The sequence below is a fragment of the Lygodium microphyllum genome, chromosome 2 (assembly GCF_053477565.2).
Source record: "Lygodium microphyllum isolate KBCC chromosome 2, Lygodium_microphyllum_v1.1.10, whole genome shotgun sequence".
Taxonomy (NCBI): Eukaryota; Viridiplantae; Streptophyta; class Polypodiopsida; order Schizaeales; family Lygodiaceae; genus Lygodium; species Lygodium microphyllum.
Window position 1 is genome coordinate 68,511,667 of NC_141136.1, and position 19,865 is coordinate 68,531,531.

A 19,865-nucleotide genomic window follows, 5' to 3' on the forward strand; every position below is an offset into this window, starting at 1 on the left:
GGGCCAACAAAAATAAACATGAGTAGCATTGACCATGTGTAAATAGATCTTCAATTGCCAACTCATGTGCATGGCACAAGTTATTGTTACCAATTTGACCACTCAATTCTCTACATACATTTGTAGACAAGCTTTGGAGCCTTGCACAACTCATTTGAGTGAACATACTACATTTGGAAGCCCCAACACATCCCAACAACCGCAACATTTACGCTCATAAAAAGAAAAATGTAAAATTTGGCTTCTTGATAGGCCATGTTTCAATGTAACTTGTATTTTTGCTAGTCATTCCTACTTGGAAACAAAGATCTTCATCCCATTGTTGACTAATCTCGGATACAAATAGATTGGTGCCATCAAGAAAGCACAACCTAAGGATCAAGCTCACGCAACTGCAATACTCAACCCACACTCAAGCCGGTTACACACCAAAAAAGGGACGCCCACTTTGTAAGCTTTGACCAATCAAAACACTTATTTAAAGGTTGGCTTCCGCAGTCCTTTACATAGGAGAGGACATGACCTGTTGTTTACCCGCTAAACAGGTGAACTCCCCGCCCACTTTTGGACGGGGAGTCTCCCTTGCCCACCTTGTAAAGTGGCGAACAAGGGTGTACTTTTTGCATTTGCAACCAATCAAAAGATTTATAAGTTTATTCTTTTTTATTTTTTTACAAACTGTGTCCCTTTGGTGTGTAAAGGTATGACGCCCATGTTCGTGCCCAATTTCAAAAAGTGCATGCCCACACTCTGGGCGGGGGTTGGCCGTCCATTACTTGGTGTGTAACCAGCCTCAATCCAAGCGGGCTGCTATGATCCCGTCGATATTCTAGCCGATGTAGTGGGTTTTATGTGATCACTTTTGTAATGCTCTGGTAAAAGATTAACGATGTAGTGGGTTTTATGTGATCAATTTTATAATGCTCTGGTAAAAGATTAACGAGTTTGTGCAATCAAAGTTTGGAATGTTATCCACTCAAAAAACAAACAACAAAAGAGAGAGCGATGGAGGCGTGCAAGGTGGCTGTCCCCGCCATCACTGCATGCCCAAGTGCTACTCCTGAGCAGGCTCGACAGCACCTGCAGAAGAAGCAGAAGCTGTCTGCACCTCCCACGCGTCCTCTCCTCGCTCATGCTGCGCAAACCACCTATCATCATCATCATCAACATCCTCCCGGGCGGCGCGACTTCGTCGGCCTCCTAGGAGCCCTTGCCCTCGGCCTGGTCGCTGCTGATGCCGCTGATGCTGCTCCTTCCTGCGATCTTTCGATCGCACCTTCCGGCCTCGGCTTCTGCGACACACAGACTGGTTCCGGTTTGCAGGCTTCCAAGGGAATGCTCATAAAGGTCAATTGACATACCTGTATACATACATGTACACTCTCTAATATGTTCACATATATACATGGACTTGCACAAGTGCATATGCACACACAACACGTACAGTTATATCTGCGCACATGCCACACAGAGAAGAAATTTTTGTATTTGTTGTCGTGTTTATCTGTGCACAGTTTAAGAGAGCATCGAAGGCTTGAAACTGCCACTTACTGTATTCTTGTCATTTCCTCCTATCCAGGCCAACTATGTGGGAAGGTTGGAAAATGGAGATGTGTTTGATAGCAGCTACAACCGCGGGAAGCCTCTTACATTCCGTGTAGGGGTGGGAGAGGTGCAATACATAACTAATGCTTGACATTTCTAATACAGCAGGGTTGAAGACAGGAATGACACATTTGATTCTTTGGATGTAAAGGTCATCAAAGGGTGGGATGAAGGAATTCTGGGTGGTGATGGTGTCCCACCTATGTTAGCAGGTTGGTTTCAGATTCTTTAGCTTGCTCTTTAGAAGGTTCTCTCTAACTCAGAAGATTATTAACGACAAAGTTAACAATCATCCAGATCTAATAAAAATCATTGCAACATCCAGCTCAGGACAAAAGGCCTCTTACCTTCTTCAGTAGCTGGCAGCAGCATGAAAAACCTTTAGAACATCGTCTTAGCAACTCAGAAGTTGCACTATAATATGTTGTGTGAAATCTATGAAAAGGTAGGAGTCTCTATGACTCTGGTATAGATGGAAAATGTATTAAAGTAAAATACTTGCCATTTAATAAAGACAGCCTTCATGGCAAGTCACAAGTTTTACCATTTTGTGACCCTCCTTATGACCATGTTTGTTTCTGCTAAAAGATTTTCACAGCTGAGAGAGAACACCACTGATGGACTGATGTGGTTGCCTATAGCTGGGAAGGAATGCTTGGAAGCAAACACAAGTTTAGTAGTGACAGGATTAGTAGGTGGCAGCTGGATATGAGTGATGGAGGTTGAAATTAGGTGCCAAGTTGTAGCAGACACCAATGGGAAGCTTTGATCGAGATGTCCTTTGTGAAGGGGTGTGGGTATTAGAGATACAACACTTGAAACATGCAAAAACGAGACTGAGGGAGAGTGGTGGGCATCACGTCTATTTATAGAAAGTTCGGGGACACCCAAATTAGGGTTTGGCATGTGGGACATAATCTCTCTAGGATCACATTTCTTTTTAAAATAATAAGATTTTTTCATTTTTTAAAGTGTGTTTTGGGATTGTTCAAGTTAGGCTAATGCATTTTTAGCTCAATATCTCCTCTTAGGCCCAAAATTGAGCTACGAGAAGTAGGCCAGCAAAGCCATTTTATTCACTTTTCTTTTATCCCAAGGCATTCCACCCCAAAGCAACCAAGGCATCAGGCAAAGGGTGTGTGGCGGTTGCCTAGTGATCTACCAAGACTATAGAGGTGATGGTTATCTTAATGAGATTGCCCGTAAGGGCAATGGCACTCTAGTTGTCACAATAGACAATTGTAGGCGTCTCACAAGGAAACTAAAGCGTAGTGTGCAAGTTCCTTAGATAGATAGCCTTAGTGGTACCATCTAGAGAGCCTGATACTCTACTTCGATCATGAAAGATGCCCCTAACTCTTGCTTACAGCTAGTCCAAGAGATGGGTGCCGTGACCAAGGTAAAGAGGTAGGTGCCATGGGAATACCGAGTGTCAGGATCTTCCGCCCAGTCAGAATCAGTGTATCCCAAACATAAACCATGACTATAAGTGAGTCCATAATTTTAAGTATACCTTAAATATCTTAACACATTAAGACAAGCAATCCAATGAGACATCCTAGGTGCATTAAAATATTGAGTAAGCAAATTGACTAAGCATGCAAGATCTATCCTAGTATTATCAACCAAATTAGCTTTTCTACAATAGAGTGATAGGTGTGAGCATCAAAAGGTTGACTCGAGGTATCTCTACCTAACAATAGATCTATAGGAACATGTAGGAGAACAAAGTCAGTGGCCCAACCCACAACACTTCTCCTCTTCTTCGATTCAATGCCAACCTTATCTATGCCTGAAAAAAAGCTATGAATCTTGTTAAAGTACTCGCTTTTAATAGAACATGAAAAATCCTTACCCATAGATATATAATCACCAAACCCAAATGCATAGAGAACACGATCACAATTATGATCTATATGTGGAGGAGAGTATGCGAGGTGCACACAGCGGGATGTGTGAGGGTATATAGACTGGTTCCTTGTAGAAAAAAAGGAGAAAATAAAAATTTCAAAACAAGTGGAGAGAATTACATGAGACAATCATAAGAAATGCTTAGAAATAAACCTCTATCATGACTCTTTTGAGAAGATAAAACTATTGAGCGCTCAGTAGAGTCATCATGTATCCTCTCCTTTCACACAGAAGATCATGGAAGAGATACTCTCTTGCCCCACTGCTGGTCACTTGGGTGTTTTCAAAACATATGACAGGATTGCCAAGAGCTTCCATTGGAAAGGCTTATGGAGGGATGTTAGGGACTGTGACCAAATGTGTTCCGTGTCAACACAATACGGACACTACACTTAGGCCTGCTGGCCTCTTGCAGTCCCTTCCTATTCCTGAAGGGAAATGGACACATATCACAATGGACTTCATCATGGGCCTCTCCGTTACCAAGAAATGATGGAACAATATCTATGTGGTACTTGATCGCCTTACCAAAGCTGCCCACTTTATCCCGACTAAGACACAATTTACTACCTCTCAGGTGGCCACTCAGTCTATAGAATATGTCTTTTCAAGTTGCATGGCTTACCATAAGTCATAGTGCACAAGTCATAGTGCATGACTGGGATGCTAAGTTTACGAGCAAAGCGATGTGGAAGCGTAGGACAAAGATTGAGAGAGAGTGAACACAGAGAGGAGAGGGAGAGAAAAGGAGACAGTGTAACATAGAAAATCTGCAGTGTAGTATGCTGTATAAGAGTGTAGAAATATACACGGGGGCAGAGGAAATATTTGCGTGTATGTCCGCCTTGAAGACCTCAATCTCTGTTAGCCTAAGCGCAGTCAGTCTCAGCAGACCAACTCTGACAGATCTCAAGATCAGAATGATATATGAGAATGTGCCACAATCTGACTATAAATATTTAGTTAGGAAATAATGCCCAGCAGCAGGTCGGCTGCATTAAATGCAGCCGACTGAATAAAATAATACAGAAAAACTGTCAGAATGTAGAAAACTATTTGACTGTACATGTGCCATGTGGCACTTGTCCGCCTTGCTGACGTGGCATCCTGCCGTATTGTTGAGGTGGCACTCGGGCCGTACGACTATCCAGGAAATGACTGTCTAATATCCCCTCTCAAATCCTGGATAGGCCAAAAGACTGAGGGATCTGGAATGTTGCCGAAGAAGAGCCTGGGAAAGTGTCTTTGTGAACAAATCTGCAAGATTATCCTCCGTCTTGCAGTATTCCACATCAATGGTCCCATCCAAAAGCTTCTCCCGAATGATGTGATACGTGATCTCAATGTGCTTCATCTAGGCATGGAATACAAGATTCCGTACCAAGGCAATGCAACTCTCATTGTTGCATTGCAGAAGAGTAGGATGAGTCTGGGGGCAGCCAAGCTCCTCCAACAACCTTCGAAGCCACACAACCTCACATGTGGTGGAAGACGTGGCTCGATACTCTGCCTCAGTAGAAGAAAGGGCTATTGTGGGCTGCTTCTTGCTACTCCAAGAGATAACACCTGTACCCAAGGTAAAACAGTAACTTGCAGTAGACCGTCGGTGGTCCACATCGCCAGCCCAATCTGAGTCGCTCCAACCTGCAAGAACAAGATCTGAAGCATCTGTACCTACTGGATAAGAAATCCCTAAGTCAGAGGTTCCTCTCAAATATTGAAGAATCCTCAGGGCAGCCTGCCAATGCACCTGTTTGGGTTCACCCATGAACCTTGTCAACAAACCCACAGCAAAACAAAGATCAGCATGAGTGTCGAGAAGCCAAATCAAGGATCCAATCAATTGACAGTAGCGGGAAGCATCCGTCACGGGAAAAATCTGAGTGTGAAGTGGCCTTCCAGTTCGGATCCATAGGGGTAGAAATGGTCTGACAAGTCTCCATCTCAAAAGTCACCAAGAGCTTCTGAATGTATCTCTGCTGAGAGATGAAAATCCCCCTTTGAGACTGATAAATCTCGTGACCCAAGAAGAAATGAAGAAGCCCCAAATCCGTCATCTCAAATGTCTGATGTAAAGCTGTCTTGGTCTCTTAGACTGTCTGTGCATGATTCCCTGTCAGAATCAAATCATCAACATACAACACAAACAACACACAACCAGCCTTGGAAGTGTGCACATAAAGTTGCGGATCGGCCTTGGAGCGCCGATATCCCAACTTTGACTGAAGAAACGAGTTAATCTTCTCGTTCAATCACGCGGAGCTTGCTTGAGGGCTATACAAGGCCTTCTTCAACCGGTAGACTTTTCCATCCGAGGACCTAAAGCTAGAAGGCTGCTTATCATAGATCTCCTCCTGCAAGTCACCATTGAGAAAGGCCGACTTTACATCCAACTGATAGATAGGCCATCTCCTATGGCCAGCCAAGGCAGGAACAGCTCGAATAGTTACCATACGAGCAGTGGGGGCAAAAGTATCATGGAAATCAATGCCTGGGCGCTGAGTAAAACCTTTAGCAACAAGGCGAGCCTTGTGCTTGTCCAAAGAACCATCCCTAAGGTACTTGGTCTTAAAGACCCACTTGACGCCAATCACCTTCTTGTGAGAGGGACGAGGCATAAGAGACCAAGTGTCATTCCTCTCAATAGCCTCCAACTCGGCTTCCATAGCCTTCCGCCAATGGTCAGACTGCAAAGGCTCCTTCACTGGAGTGGGCTCATGATTGTGCATAACACGGGGCAAACAAGCTCCTTCACTGAAGTGCGTGATTTCCTCGTGACCTCTGCGGTCCATCCTGCAGTTCCCACTCCTTAGGGATCCCCTCGATCCTTGAATCTCGGTGTGTGCCACGGGTCCAACGAGAAGGAGGTCGGGACCTCTCCCCGTCGCTCTCCATCTGTTGAAGACTCGGGAACATCCACTGGCGGCAGCTCCATAGGGGTGGCCGGTAAAAGAGAAGACTTGAATTAGAAGAAGAATCTCCATCAAGAGGCTTTGGCTCCAAAGGAATTGTCTCGGGAGCCCAACTCGCCCTTGGATATCCAAGAACGGGGTGTTCCTCACCCCCCTCTATGGCTAGAACTTCCATGAATTGGATATCTCGGCTCGTATAGACATCCCGCTTGACGGGATCAAACAAACGATAACCTTGGGACTGGGAGCTGTAGCCAACAAAAACCTGTTGTCGAGAAGCTGCCTCAAACTTATCATGGTGGGTCTTCGGGATGTGGACATAAGCGTCACACCCAAAGATCCTGAAATAAGAGACATCATGCTTCGTCCCAAAGTAAGTTTCAAAAGGTGTCATCCTGTCAACGGCCGAAGTGTATTTGTTGTCCTCCTTTTTCTTTTGGTCCTTCCCCTTCTTTTGAGAGGCTTGACCAACCAAAGTCTTCGATTTGGAAGCATTTTGCCCCTTCAATTGTTCCTCTTGGTCCAAGACCATAGGAATCAACTCTTCCCACCGAAGAGTTGACTCCCGCCTCGATTTGGAAGCATTTTGTCCCTTCAATTGTTCCTCTTGGTCCGAGACCATAGGAATCAACTCTTCCCACCGAAGAGTTGACTCCCGCCTCGATGCAATAAGAGCGGAATAAAAGATACCAAATTGTGGCGGGAACTGGGACAGTAAAGTGATCGCTGTGTCTTTGGAGGAAATAGGCTTCCCCGCATTTTGAAGCTGCCGAAGCTTGTTGATGTGTTTTCGAAGCGAAGAAGATGTCCGCATTTGCACCTCCAAAGAAATCCTCTTCATCAGGGTCATCCGGTTGTACATCTGGTCGAGCTCCAGCCATATCTCTCGAGCCACCATCAAGTGCTCGATGTGAGCTATCACGGTTGTGGTGCAAGACGAAAAGAAAAGAACGTATCGTGACATTCAGTTTGTCCCAATGAGACTGGGCCTTGGTCAACTCCGCACAAGCATTGGAAGAGAGTTTGGACTCATCTCTTACTGAGGGCCTGTTTATCTCCTCCATCACAAGCTGAGCCAAATCATAAGACTCCAGAATGGCCAACATCATCACCCACTAGATGCGATAATTGCCACCATCAAGCTTCTGATCCGATGGAAGAGCCAGTAGGACAGGCACCTTCTTGTCCATGATCGGCTTGGAACTCCAAATCAGTCTCTGTAGATATGTTCACTTGCAATGCCTTCACAAACGCAAAATCAGCCCCCTCTAACTGTATAAACACAGCCTGTTAGGGCTGTTTCCTCCACTGCCCGAATGTTCTTCACCCGCAGGAGGCGATGAAAAGATAAAATCTGCAGTAGAAGGCCTAAAACACAGCCTTCCTCCTCTTCGAACAGCAATAACCTGCAGCAAATTCACCAGTTGGACTCCTTTCCCGCATGCCCATGCTCGCTTCAGCCTTGATCCGATGCGCAGCCCTCCCATTCGCCCTTGAATCCTGGAAACACAGCCTTGTGTCGCACTAAAATCTCCTCTTCAGCTAGGTTCAACACTCAGTCAGTCCATCTTCACTGCTCTGATACCATGTCAAAGTGTAGCGATGTGGAAGCGTAGGACAAAGACTGAGAGAGAGTAAACTCAGAGAGAAGAGCGAGAGAAAAGGAGAGTGTAATGCAAAAAATCTGCAGTGTAGTATGCTGTATAAGAGTGCAAAAATATACACGAGGTCTGTCAGAGGAAATTTTTGCGTGTGTGTCCGCCTTGAAGACCTCAATCTCCGTCAGCCTGAGCGCAGTCAATCTCAGCAGACCAACTTTGATAGATCTCAAGATCTATATAAAAAATGAGAATGTGCCACAATCTGTCTTTAAATAGTCAATTAGGAAATAATGCTCAGCAGCAGGTCGGTTGCATTTAATACAAAAAAATTGTCCGACTGCAGAAAACTGTCCGATTGTACTTGTGCCATGTGGCACCTGTCCGCCCTGCTGACGTGGCATCCTGCCGTACTGCTGACGTGGCACTCGGGCCGTACGACTGTCCAGGAAATGATTGTCTAACAATATCCGTGATGCACAACATAGTTGGGATACGTGGCTCCGCTTGGCTGAGTTTGCCTATAATAACTCTGTGATCCACTCTAGCATTGGGCTTTTCGCTTTTGAGGCATTATATGAGTATAAGGTTCCCCTCTCTACAATCTTATTCAATGATAAGATAAACCCTCAAAGCAAAGCCAAATTGGCTCACATGCAAGCCGCCTTGCTTCAGTAATGCAAAGTGAATCTTCAAAAGGCGCAAACTCACATGAAACTCTATATTAATGAGAAAAGAAGGCATTTGGAGTTAAAGGGAACTGGTCCTCTTGAAAGTGCCTAAGTCTCGTTACTCCACTCTCAAAGAGGGCAGCAGTAGCAAGCTGGCCCACTGTTTCTATGGCCCCTACTGGATCCTTAAGAGAGTTGGTGACTTGGCCTACCAATTAGAGTTTCCCCCTACCACCAAGATTCACAATGTGTTTCATGTTAGCCAACTGAAGCCCTTCATTGGTACCTCAGTGGACTATGTGGAAGAACTTCCCTCCCATAGACGAAGAAGGTATCATTTAGTATATCCTTGAGGCAATCATTGGGCAACAAGATAAGCACTTAAGATCTCCATCCATCAAGGAGTACCTCATCAAATGGCAAGGCCTACCCTCGAAAGAAGGCTCCTGGTGCCCAACCACTATTGTTATGAATTTTCTCACCTCCAAGATGCCCAATGAGTTGAAGATTTGCTAGTTATCCCCCCATTTGACCACCCCTTGCTTGCAGAACTTGTTCAAGAAGAATGTGACCTGATCATCATCTGACTTCGGAGAGCCAGTAGTAGCAAACTTAGCTAGAAACTGCCGATATTCGGCCAACTTGACTTTCAAATCATCCCCTTCCTTAATGGAAAACTCTTGAACCTCAAAGTCGATGTTTATATGCCGAGTAAGATCTTTGGCCGCATAGCGGTCAATGAGATGACTCCAACGTCCCGATGCAAGAGGGAAGTGTTGTAATTGAGAGTGAAATTCAGGAAGCAAACCTTGCATCAGCTTGACATCGGCTCTTACATTGCAAGCTCTCCATTAACAGATGTAATCAGGATGGACTAGTGAGGGTCAGGCATAGGCTCAAGACCAACAATGAGGTCCCAAAGACCTTGAGACTCAAGCACTTGCTGTATATAGTTCGACCAAGTGGTGAAATTTGACCCGTTGAAATGAGTCTTGTCCGTGAAGGCATTCTTGGCTGAGGCAACAAGATTGGTAGTGCTTGGATAAGGTGGATATTGTGGGGGAAAGGAGTACACTTGGGAATGGATCCCAGAGTCTCACCAGGCATATGAGAAGTGTGCACGGTGGATCCAAATGTGTGCATGGGATAACTCGTCATGGGCATTGTCGCCGCATGAGGACCCCATGGTGGAGAGATAGGGACATGTGGAGCAGAGGATGGAAATTCGTGTGTAGGAGTGACCCATGGAAAGTGTGATGATGCACCATAAGTAGAGGATGGAAATCCTTGCATCTGAGAGGTCATGGTGTGTGTGTAGTTGGGGGTAGTGAGGGGGATGCCCATCACAACCGTCCCAATGGAAAAAGATGTATCTACATGAGGAAAGCTAGAGGGAATTGTGTTAGAGGATGGCATTCCTTGTAATGAATCCCCATAGTACGGAATGACTTGTGGGAAAGGGTAGTTGACCGTGTTAAGAGGTGGGATACTCCCTAACGAGGCACCGTGATGTGAAGTGTAAATATGGAATAGGGAATGAGAATGTACTAGGAGCGGAGATAGAAGATCCAACTCTCAGTGTGATAGAGAGGGATGTAGAATGTTAGCCGAGGTTTTGAAATGAATATGACATGGCTTCAAGAGAAGAGGTTGGGATGGCAGGGAGAGAAGAAGAGTAATTGACTTGCTCAAATGAAATAGAAGATGTAGGTATACTTGATGATGAATATCTGCTTCTTGAGTCCCCTCTATTAAGATTTACATACATTTGACCATCTAGATCTTGCACACCAAAGGGCAAAATAGGAGAGGGTTTTGATTCGAACAACTCAAAAGGGTTGTACGAACTTGACACATGGCCTTGCCAAGATGATGAAGATGGATTGCCAGCCGTCTAAAATGTCGTATTACCTCCATGATTAGAAAGGTAGCCAGCCTCACCAACTAGTCTGGAAGGAGTAGCAAAATTGGAAGAAGGGATGTCTTCTGGTCCATACTTGTTGCGTAGGTACTCCTCAAACTACTTGTATGTGAGGTTAATGAAATCTGGAATATCCGGCATGGGTGTAAACATAGAGGGTGATGGTGAGGGTGAATATGGAGTGTCGTCTTTCTCGTTGAGTTCATAATGCCTCCTTAGGGCCTCTAGTGATGGAGAAGCTTGATGAGACATCAAGGGGTCACGGGAAGAAGGTGTTTGTGACATTATGATTCGGTCATGAGTCGTATTGTGTGCCTTGGGCAAAGACTAGCACTCCACAGTATCCAGAGGATACCCTTTATAAGAGCACTAGCTCTGATATTATGTGAAGAAGCCTGTGGAGGCACCGTTAGGGTTTGCACAAAGGAAACACAGTGTACGACCATGATAGAAGCACAACGAGACAAGCACAGACACAGAAAGAAAAACTCAAACCCTAAAGGCAAAACCCAAAACTCAAACATAGAAACTCAAACACAAATAGAAGAAGGGAGAGAAAGAGCACGACTTTGAAGTGAATGAATGCTTTAAATAAATATAGTGTGCCCAAGGGCAGAGCAGTGTGTTGGAGAGCGATGTCCACCGGAGACGGATCCCAAGTATGTGACCACCAATCGGAGTGTGGGAGTGAGGATGCAGCAAATGCAAGTGTCAAAAGGGCATGTAGCACCAAACGCAGGCATGAGGAGTGCTGCCAAGAGGAGTGATGTCACCAGCTATTGCTAGGTGATGGAGAGGTTCAAAATGCAGCAATAGAAGGTCGCCTGATGTGGGAGATGGGCTGCCAATTGTTGCCTACACATTGGAGGTGCAAATGCAGAAGACAGATGGTGGAGATGCTAGCGATGAAGAATAGGGTCAAATGCAGCAGAGGGAAGGGCACCAGACAATGGGCGATAGCTAAGAGGAAGGTGCCAAGGCATTGAAAGGGCTGATGGAGAGAGAGTGATAATAGTCGCAAAGGCTTGACAGGCACATGGTAGAAGATTGATGGTTGAAAGCTCCACTGAAGAGAGAGAACTTGCACACGAGATTTGGACTGAATGGGGGCATCTTGTCTATTCATAGATGAGGATGGACCCTTCCAAATTAGGGTTCACTGAACTCTTCTAAACCACTCCCCATTTTAGGGTTTTCATTAAATTAAGCTTGTTTTGGGGCTGTTTAAGTGGCTAATTAGCATAGAATACATTTCTTAGCTCAATATCTCTTGGTGCTATTTCTTGCTGCTAGTAGAGGGTGGTGACCTGCTTTATTGGAGCATAATGACCAGCTGCATGTTGTGGAGCTGATCCTTTATGCCGACGTGGGTTTACATTGCTATGTGACATGGCTACTGGATTTATTTTTCTTGGTTGCGTATTGATACAACTTTTGCCAACATTCATATGCATTGGTTTGAACACATCTGAAGATATTGTTTCCCTTAATTATAAATTAATGGGCTTGTGGCATGGGTAACATGTATAGTTTTCTTGCAGCTAGGCAAATTGACTCAATAACTTTCATGCATTGGCTTCTTTTGTAGGCAACGGGCATCCTTACTAGGTGTAGATTCTTGGACCTCTATGCATATTGGCAAGATTTATTTTGGAGGCATGCAGTTGTTTGAAGGAATTGCATTGGTATCATTGTTGCTTGAGATAGACAATTGTTTTGTTAGATATTGAACTCTTGTCTAGACCTTTCCATATTTGTTGTGCCAAATCTCTTGATCAATTCTTGTTCCATGTAGACAAAAGAGCTAACTTTTCACAATTTGAAATATTTCCAACCAATTGGTGCTTCTCTTCAAAGGGGTGCTTTGAAACCGGGTTGAGCTGATTCTTAACTCATTTTTATTTATGTGGAGTAGTTGATCTTCAGTAGCAATGTAGCATTGGCTATTAGATATCTTCATGCTTTTCTTGCATTGTTTGGTGGTTAGTACAAAGCATGGTCTCTTTATATCAACCAATCCTAACATTTTGATTTGGCTATATATCATGAGGACATGTATTTTTGAAACCTCACTTAACATGTGGATTAATTTTTAATCACATGATTAAGTTAATGCTGCACATGTGAGGTGCAACTGGGGTTAAAGTAAATTTACGAGCCCGGGACCCGAAGAAATCATAGGATGTCAAGGCAAAAGTTGCTATAAGTTATGCCGCATAGGTACTTAGTGGTATCTGGTGCTAGTTGTTGGCTTAGGTCATTCATTTGGCCATAAGTGTCAGTTGGTGACACTAGAGAAGTGCTGTTTAATAGTATCTAATGCCAATCTCATGGTCAAAGATGACACAGAGACACTCGGGAGTGGAAGATGCCTAGCCAATTTAATTATTGGCCAGTCAGATTATTTTTCAGGGCATCGAAATAATTATTAGATTAATTTTCAATATGTAAAGACTGAAAATTAGTATTTAATTATGGATAATGCTAGAAAATCCATTTGGGAAGGCTACTACTTGTCAAAAATGCCCATGCAAGATTAAAAAACGTCTTTAGAGGTTGGAGAGAGGCATTTTTAGTGTATTCAGCCTGTAGCAAGAGAGAGGGAGAAGATGTTGTTGGTCTGATTTGTAGCCATTGGAGGACCTTTCTGAGGCAGCTAGTGGTAGGAGAAGACCAATCTATAGCAAGTGATAGCATCTACAGGCTGTTAAGATAGGGCAGCAACAGTAATCGACTAATTTTCTTCAGTTCTTTACATCTACAAGTTGTTGTGGCAGGGCAGCAGCTGCATTTGACTGATTTTCAGTCATTTCTTCGTGAAAAAACTTTGAATTTTCTCTCTACATCTTTCTCTCTCGTCTCCCAGCCATTTCATAGCGTTGCTGTGAAGATCTTAGCATTTGGACCCTTGGAGGCTGAGAAATTGCAAATTTCTTTGCTGTAAAACCTAATTTACAGCAAAAATTAGGGTTTACAGCAGCCTCGGGAAGTGTGCCAAAAATTGGAAGCTCCAAGACTTGGATTCAACAAGGCTGAAGGTGAATTTTAGCTAAATTTAGGCGGAGGACTACCCAGCCATTGAATTTGGGGCATTTCCATCGTCTACGAAGTGGGTGAAGGCCAATTAAGTGCCCGAATCAATGGGCAAATGAGATTGAAGACTTGCTGTGGGCACTTTGGCGACAGCAAGGGGGTGATTGAGAAGGGGATCGGGAGAATCCCATCATAAATCAACTTTTCTTCAATAAAGCTAAAGAAATACCAAAAGGGGCGCCAATTTTGGGGCCAATCGGGTGTGCATTGTCCAAGATCAGTAGGTAAATTTGTATTTTCAGATTTGGATTTATTGTTTGTTGCTGTAATTAAGTTGTAATCAGGGATTTACCACCCATGCACGGAAGGAAGGCTAGTTACATGGTTCCATTGCCGGGACACTATCAAATCCTTTGAATTGGTGGGCCCGTGGTACTTGATTGCAACTTGAGACTATCTTTGTTCTCAGTAGTGAATTACAGCATGCATTTCTTCACACAGTGATACAGGATCATGTGGAGAGGATGCATCACTCCTTGGTCAATTATGTGGCGAAGGGGGAAATGCAATGATTGCATGCTGAAAATTTGGGAAATGACCCAAATGTTGGCATTTCAATGCATAAAGAGGCTGATGACCAGCAAGGGGCTGAAGAATTTGATGATAGCATTCAAGGATTGAATGCGTATAGCAGTAAATCTTTTTGCTGAACTGGCAAAGGATCCCCAGTTTACTCGATTCTTGAATGCCCCAAAGAAGGACAACAAAGCTAAAAATGAAAAAGACACCTTCTACAGCTTCGGGACAGCCACAAGAACTGAAGGAATGCCTAAGTCTTCTTTAGAAGAGCCCAAAATGTCTGATGAGCACAAAGAATTGGTATTCGTGGGGCAGCAAGTGCAAATGCATGGCCAACTTGGTAGTGCCAATCCATGGGAACATGGGCAGCAAGGCAATTATGCACAATGCAAGAATGGGACAGCAAGGATACTTTGGTGGTGGTACCATTTTTCATGCTATGGTTGGACAGGCACCGCTTATGGGAATGTATGGCACAAATCCCTTTGGTATGTAGCAGCCAATGCATGGCTCACAACACCCAATGTTTCTGGGTATTGCGAGTGGAATGGCTAACCCCATGTATGGCAGCATAGGCATTATGCTTGGGGCACAAAACGGGCCATATGGATATGTATCGGCACCCCCAGGGATTGTTGGAGCACAAGGATTTGGTGCTGGTCGTGTAGGTGCTTCAGATAGTGCGGGTTTTTATGCAAATACAGCCAATGCACCCTTTTTGCAATAGCCCATTTATGATAACTTGACTCCCATAGGTCCGTTGAAGGACTATGATGAAGGTGGCAAAGTTTGAAGTTTGAGCCTTTCAGTGGTGCACAAGATAGGCTGAAAGCACATATTTTTATTTAGCAGTTTGATGCAGTCTATTGTGGAGGTAACTTCACAGAGGCATCTAAGATACGCAAGGTAGCCGCATTTTTGAAGGGAAATGCATTGCAGTCGTGGACTACACTTCTTATTCAAGGAAAGTCACCTACCACTTGGGTCTAGTTCAAGCAAATGTTTGCTTCAAATTGGTTGACAAGTACCTTTGAAGTAGACATTATGACAGCTTGGAATTAGTTGAATTCCAAAGATTACAAGAACTTGGATAAGTACAATAAGAAGTTTTGGAATGGATTGTTGCCAATTACTTCTTATCGTACAGTACCCCTCCATGAGCAGGTGGAGAAGTATATTTGTGGTTTGCCAAAGGGTATTCGGGATTTTTGCATTAAGTCCATTGTTTCTAGCATGTCTCAGCTTATAGAAACTGCTACTACAACTAACACATTGTTGCGTGGAAAGGATGCATGATTCCACGATGATGATGCCAAGTTATATGTCAAAGAGTCAAAGGCTGAGAAAAAGGATAAATCTGAAAATAAGGCTGAAAATCAGGGAAAATCTGAAAAATAGGGCTGGAAAGAGGAATAGATCGGAGAGAAAGAGTGGGAAAAGTGATGCACTGTGACATAAACCTCAGTTGTTGGCTGTTGATATGGTTTATCACATTGAGTTGGATGCCATGAAGGAGCAATATGTTGTTGATTTGAACTTTGCTAATGTTTATGATCAGCTTTGCAATGGCCAAAGGCATGGACACTTTGTGTAAGAGATGGATTTTTGATGATGCATGGATGACTGTGTCACAAAGCAGTTAAGGCTTAGAGTTATCACTGAAAGTTATGCTCCTCCGTATGCAAGACACAAAGGTATTGATGCCACAGTCAAGGTAGTGGAGCATTTCTTTTATTGGTCAGCTTTGAGGCATGATGTAGAATAATTTATTAAGACATGCATTGTATGCCAGAAGGTAAAGCATGGTAGGCAAAAGATGCCGGGTTTGTTGCTTTCCTTGCCTATTTCAAATAGGCCTTGGCAGAGCATTGCAATGGACTTTATTTTTGAGCTTCCTAAGACACCTACAGGGAATGACAGGATATAGACTATCATTTGCAGGTTTAGCAAACAAGCCCATTTCATTTCGGTGAGGAAGAAAATAAAGGTTGATCATATGGCACGATTGTTTTTGCAACACATCTTTAAGTATCATGGTATGCCAGAGTCGATCATTAGTGATCAAGACCCCCTGATGAGACCAGTTTATTTTGGAAGGGCTTGTTTAAGAATATGTGTACCACGCTGAAATTCTCATCATTATTCTATCTGTAGATAGATGGTCAGTTTTTGAGGAAGCAAATTCCATAGTATTAGATGTTTTGAGGTGCTATGCTTTAGACCACAAGACATAGTGGGAGCAGTATTTGCCCTTGGTTGAGTTTGCTTACAATAACATAGTGCATAGTTCTACGGACAAATCTACATTTGAGGTGGTTGAGGGTGGCAAGAAGATACCACCTATTCTACAAACTAAGGGTAAGATCTTTGAGGCCTTTCAGATTGTATCCGAAGGTGAGTATGAGATACTATGGACCCTTCCAGGTGTTGGTGAAGATCAACAATGTGGCATATCGGCTGAAATTACCTCCACATTGGCGGATATACAATGTCTTTCATGTCAGTTTGTTGAGGCCTTTTCATGGTGATGTGCTAGAGGATATGTCTGCTGAAATTCAGTTTGAGGTTGAGGAGCTAGATGAGATTTTGGTACTTGAGCAGATTTTGACACATAAGGAAAGAAAGGTCAAACGTAAAGTTTCCAGGAGATACTTGGTGAAATTTCAGAATTAGTCACCAATGGATGCCAAATGGATGGAAGAGGATGACTCGGTAGACCATCCTCATTTGTTGCAGCTTTATCTAGATGCCTTTTAGTTAGAGCCGACTTTAGTTTGGGTTCTGTCAGGTTCAACAGAGCAAGGGTCCGGAGTATTGCTTGATGCTCAAGAGGGAGGTAGCACTTCCACTTCTCCAGTTATGGACAGCTCTCATATGCAGTGGATGTCAGATGTATTAACTACTTAGTGTACTAGTCACTGTGAGATGTATGCAGATGAGTATGAGTTTCACCCGGGCACTAGAACTATACTTTTGCATAAGCTTATGATCAATTTTGCATGAATTTTACCTCCATTTTGAGACAAAAATTCTGATAAGTTTCAGCTCAGTTTTTGATCAGCTTGAGAACCGTTTATAGTCACTTTTTGGATCAGTTTTGCATCAATTTTTGCATTGATTGCTGGCCAATTTTGCAATGAGTTTGTGATCATTTTGGGGTCACATTTGCAGCAGTTTGTGTTCAGTTCTCAGATCAGCAAGTGATCAACTTATGATCAGATTATGCTCAGTTTTTAATGGTTTACATCTAGTTTCATGGATAACAGTATATGCTATGATGCCATTGATGTTTTAGCCATGGTTTATACTTGGTTTTCGCTATACTATGGTTTAGTTTCTCTAGATGAGTTGAGCTCATGAGAAATAGACATGTCACATGATAATTTGGCAATGTTTTTGAGATTCTTTGTGAGTCTTATATTATGTTATGTTGGCTTATAATTTTCAGCATATGTTGGGCGTATGGAATGGTTGAACAACAGAGCACAATGTTGTGTTGACTATGATGCCCTATGGAAATTCTAGTGTAGTACTTTGCTTTTGATGTATTTGGCAGTGCAATCGAGGACAATTGCAAGGATTTCAAGGGGGAGAGCTGTCATGAGGACATGTATTTTTGAAATCTCACTTAACATGTGGATTAATTTTAATCACATGACTAAGTAAATGTTGCACATGTGAGGTGCAATTGGGGTTAAAGTAAATTTGCGAGCCCGGGACCCGAAGAAATCACAGGATGTCAAGGCAAAAGTTGCTATAAGTTATGTCGCATAGGTACTTGGTGGTATCTGGTGCCAGTTGTTGGCCTAGGTTATTCATTTGGCCATAAGTGTTAGTTGGTGACACTAGAGAAGTGGCATTTAATGGTACTTAACACCAATCTGATGGTCAAAGATGGTGTAGAGACACTTGGGAGTGGAAGATGCCTAGCCAATTTAATTATTGGCCAGTCAAATTATTTTTCAGGGTATCGAAATAATTATTAGATTAATTTTCAGTATTTAAAGACTGAAAATTAGTATTTAATTATGGATAATGCTAGAAAAACCATTTGGGAAGGCTATTACTTGTGAAAAATGCCCATGCAAGACTAAAAAGCGTCTTTAGAGGTTGGAGAGAGACATTTTTAGTGTATTCAGCCTGTAGCAAGAGAGAGGGAGGAGATGCTGTTGGTCTGATTTGCAACCATTGGAGGACCTTCTGAGGCAGCCAGGGGCAAAAGAAGACCAATCAACAACAAGTGACAGCATCTACAGGCTGTTGAGACAGGGCAGCAACAGTAAATGATTGATTTTCTTCAGTTCTTTGCATCTACAAGCTGTTGCGGCAGGGCAACAACTGCATTTGACTGATTTTCAGTCATTCTTCGCGAAAAAACTCTGAATTTTCTCTCTCTATAGCTTTCTCTCTCATTTCCCAGCCATTTCACAGTCTTGCTCTGAAGATCTCAGCATTCTGGTCCTTGGAGGTTGAGAAATTGCAAATTTCTTGGTTGTAAACCCTAATTTACAGCAGTCTCAGGAAGTGTGCCAGAAATTGGAAGCTCCAAGACTTGGATTCAACAAGGTTGAAGGTGAATTTCAGCTAAATTTTGGTGGAGGACTAGCCAGCCATTGAATTTGGGGCATTTCCATCATCTATGAAGTGGGGGAAGGCCAATCAATTGCCCGAATCAAGGGGCAAATCATATTGAAGACTTGCAGGTCACTTTGGACAGTAAGGGAGTTTGGATTACGAAGGGGATCGAGAGAATCCCATTGTAAATCAACTTTTTCTTCAATAAAGCTAAAGAAATACCGAAAGGGGCAGCAATTTTGGGGCCAATCGAGTGTGCATTGTCCAAGATCAGTAGGTAAATTTATATTTTCAGATTTGCATTTATTGTTTGTTGCTGTAATTAAGTTATAATCAGGGATTTACCACCCATCCACGGAAGGAAGACTGGTTACACTATCCTTAGGTCAAGGGCCTGTTAGTCTCTTGAACTAGGAATTTTGAAATTTGCTGAAAAACAAGCCAAAATCTTACACTCGAAAGTGATGTAGAGTTTGCAATATATGGGTGGTCTTTATCCTTGATTATCTTGACATGGTAGGTTCGCTTGTTTTGCTCACTCTATAGACTTTTCTCAATGAGGGAAAATGAGCCATCTCTTTAAGGACAAGTTTTAATCGGGAATGTGCAACTTGTTCTCACTTTTTCCAAGTAATATTTCCATGTTATAGACATTTGCTTCACCATAGCAGCAAAGAAACACATTTCTTTGAGTTTGAAACTTACGAAACGTTTCTTAAAGTAATACACGTTTATGAAAATAAAAAACGTGGGTTTTTTTTTTGTTGGGGGGAGGGAGGGTGTTGAGAAACCCTTCACACTTCACCCGCAGTTTGCGTTTTTGCGTTTCTGCGTTTTGCGTTTAGGGTTTGCGTTTAGGGTTTGTAGCTCCAAAAAGGAGCGCCATCCTAGACTGACTGTGCCTATTTATAGGCCACTCTCTCATTCATTCCTCATGGCTGATTCATTCAGTCCGCCACCTCTTCTCTCCAGTCTCTCCACTACCCTCACATCCCTTTTGGAGGACATTGTGGTTCATGGTTCGTGGTTGTCTTCATCATCTTTCTTGTGCTACGGCACC

The 19,865-nt window shown here is 43.2% G+C and overlaps 1 protein-coding gene across 4 annotated transcripts in view; it reads left to right on the forward strand.

The window, feature by feature from the left end:
• The first annotated feature begins 950 nt into the window (after positions 1-950).
• Positions 951-19,865, forward strand: part of LOC148039855 (peptidyl-prolyl cis-trans isomerase FKBP13, chloroplastic-like) — a 54,304-nt gene continuing 35,389 nt past the window's right edge. For 2 of the 4 annotated variants that reach the window (XM_087694672.1, XM_087694675.1), the window contains exons 1-3: positions 951-1,347; positions 1,580-1,672; positions 1,757-1,817. In XM_087694672.1, the coding sequence (XP_087550798.1) occupies positions 1,006-1,347; positions 1,580-1,672; positions 1,757-1,817 (496 nt within the window). In that variant the 5' untranslated portion in view covers positions 951-1,005. Of the gene's footprint in view, positions 1,348-1,579; positions 1,673-1,756; positions 1,818-1,902; positions 2,123-19,865 lie in introns of those variants that run through there. The other 2 variants (XM_087694684.1, XM_087694664.1) reach the window with 2 other exon arrangements.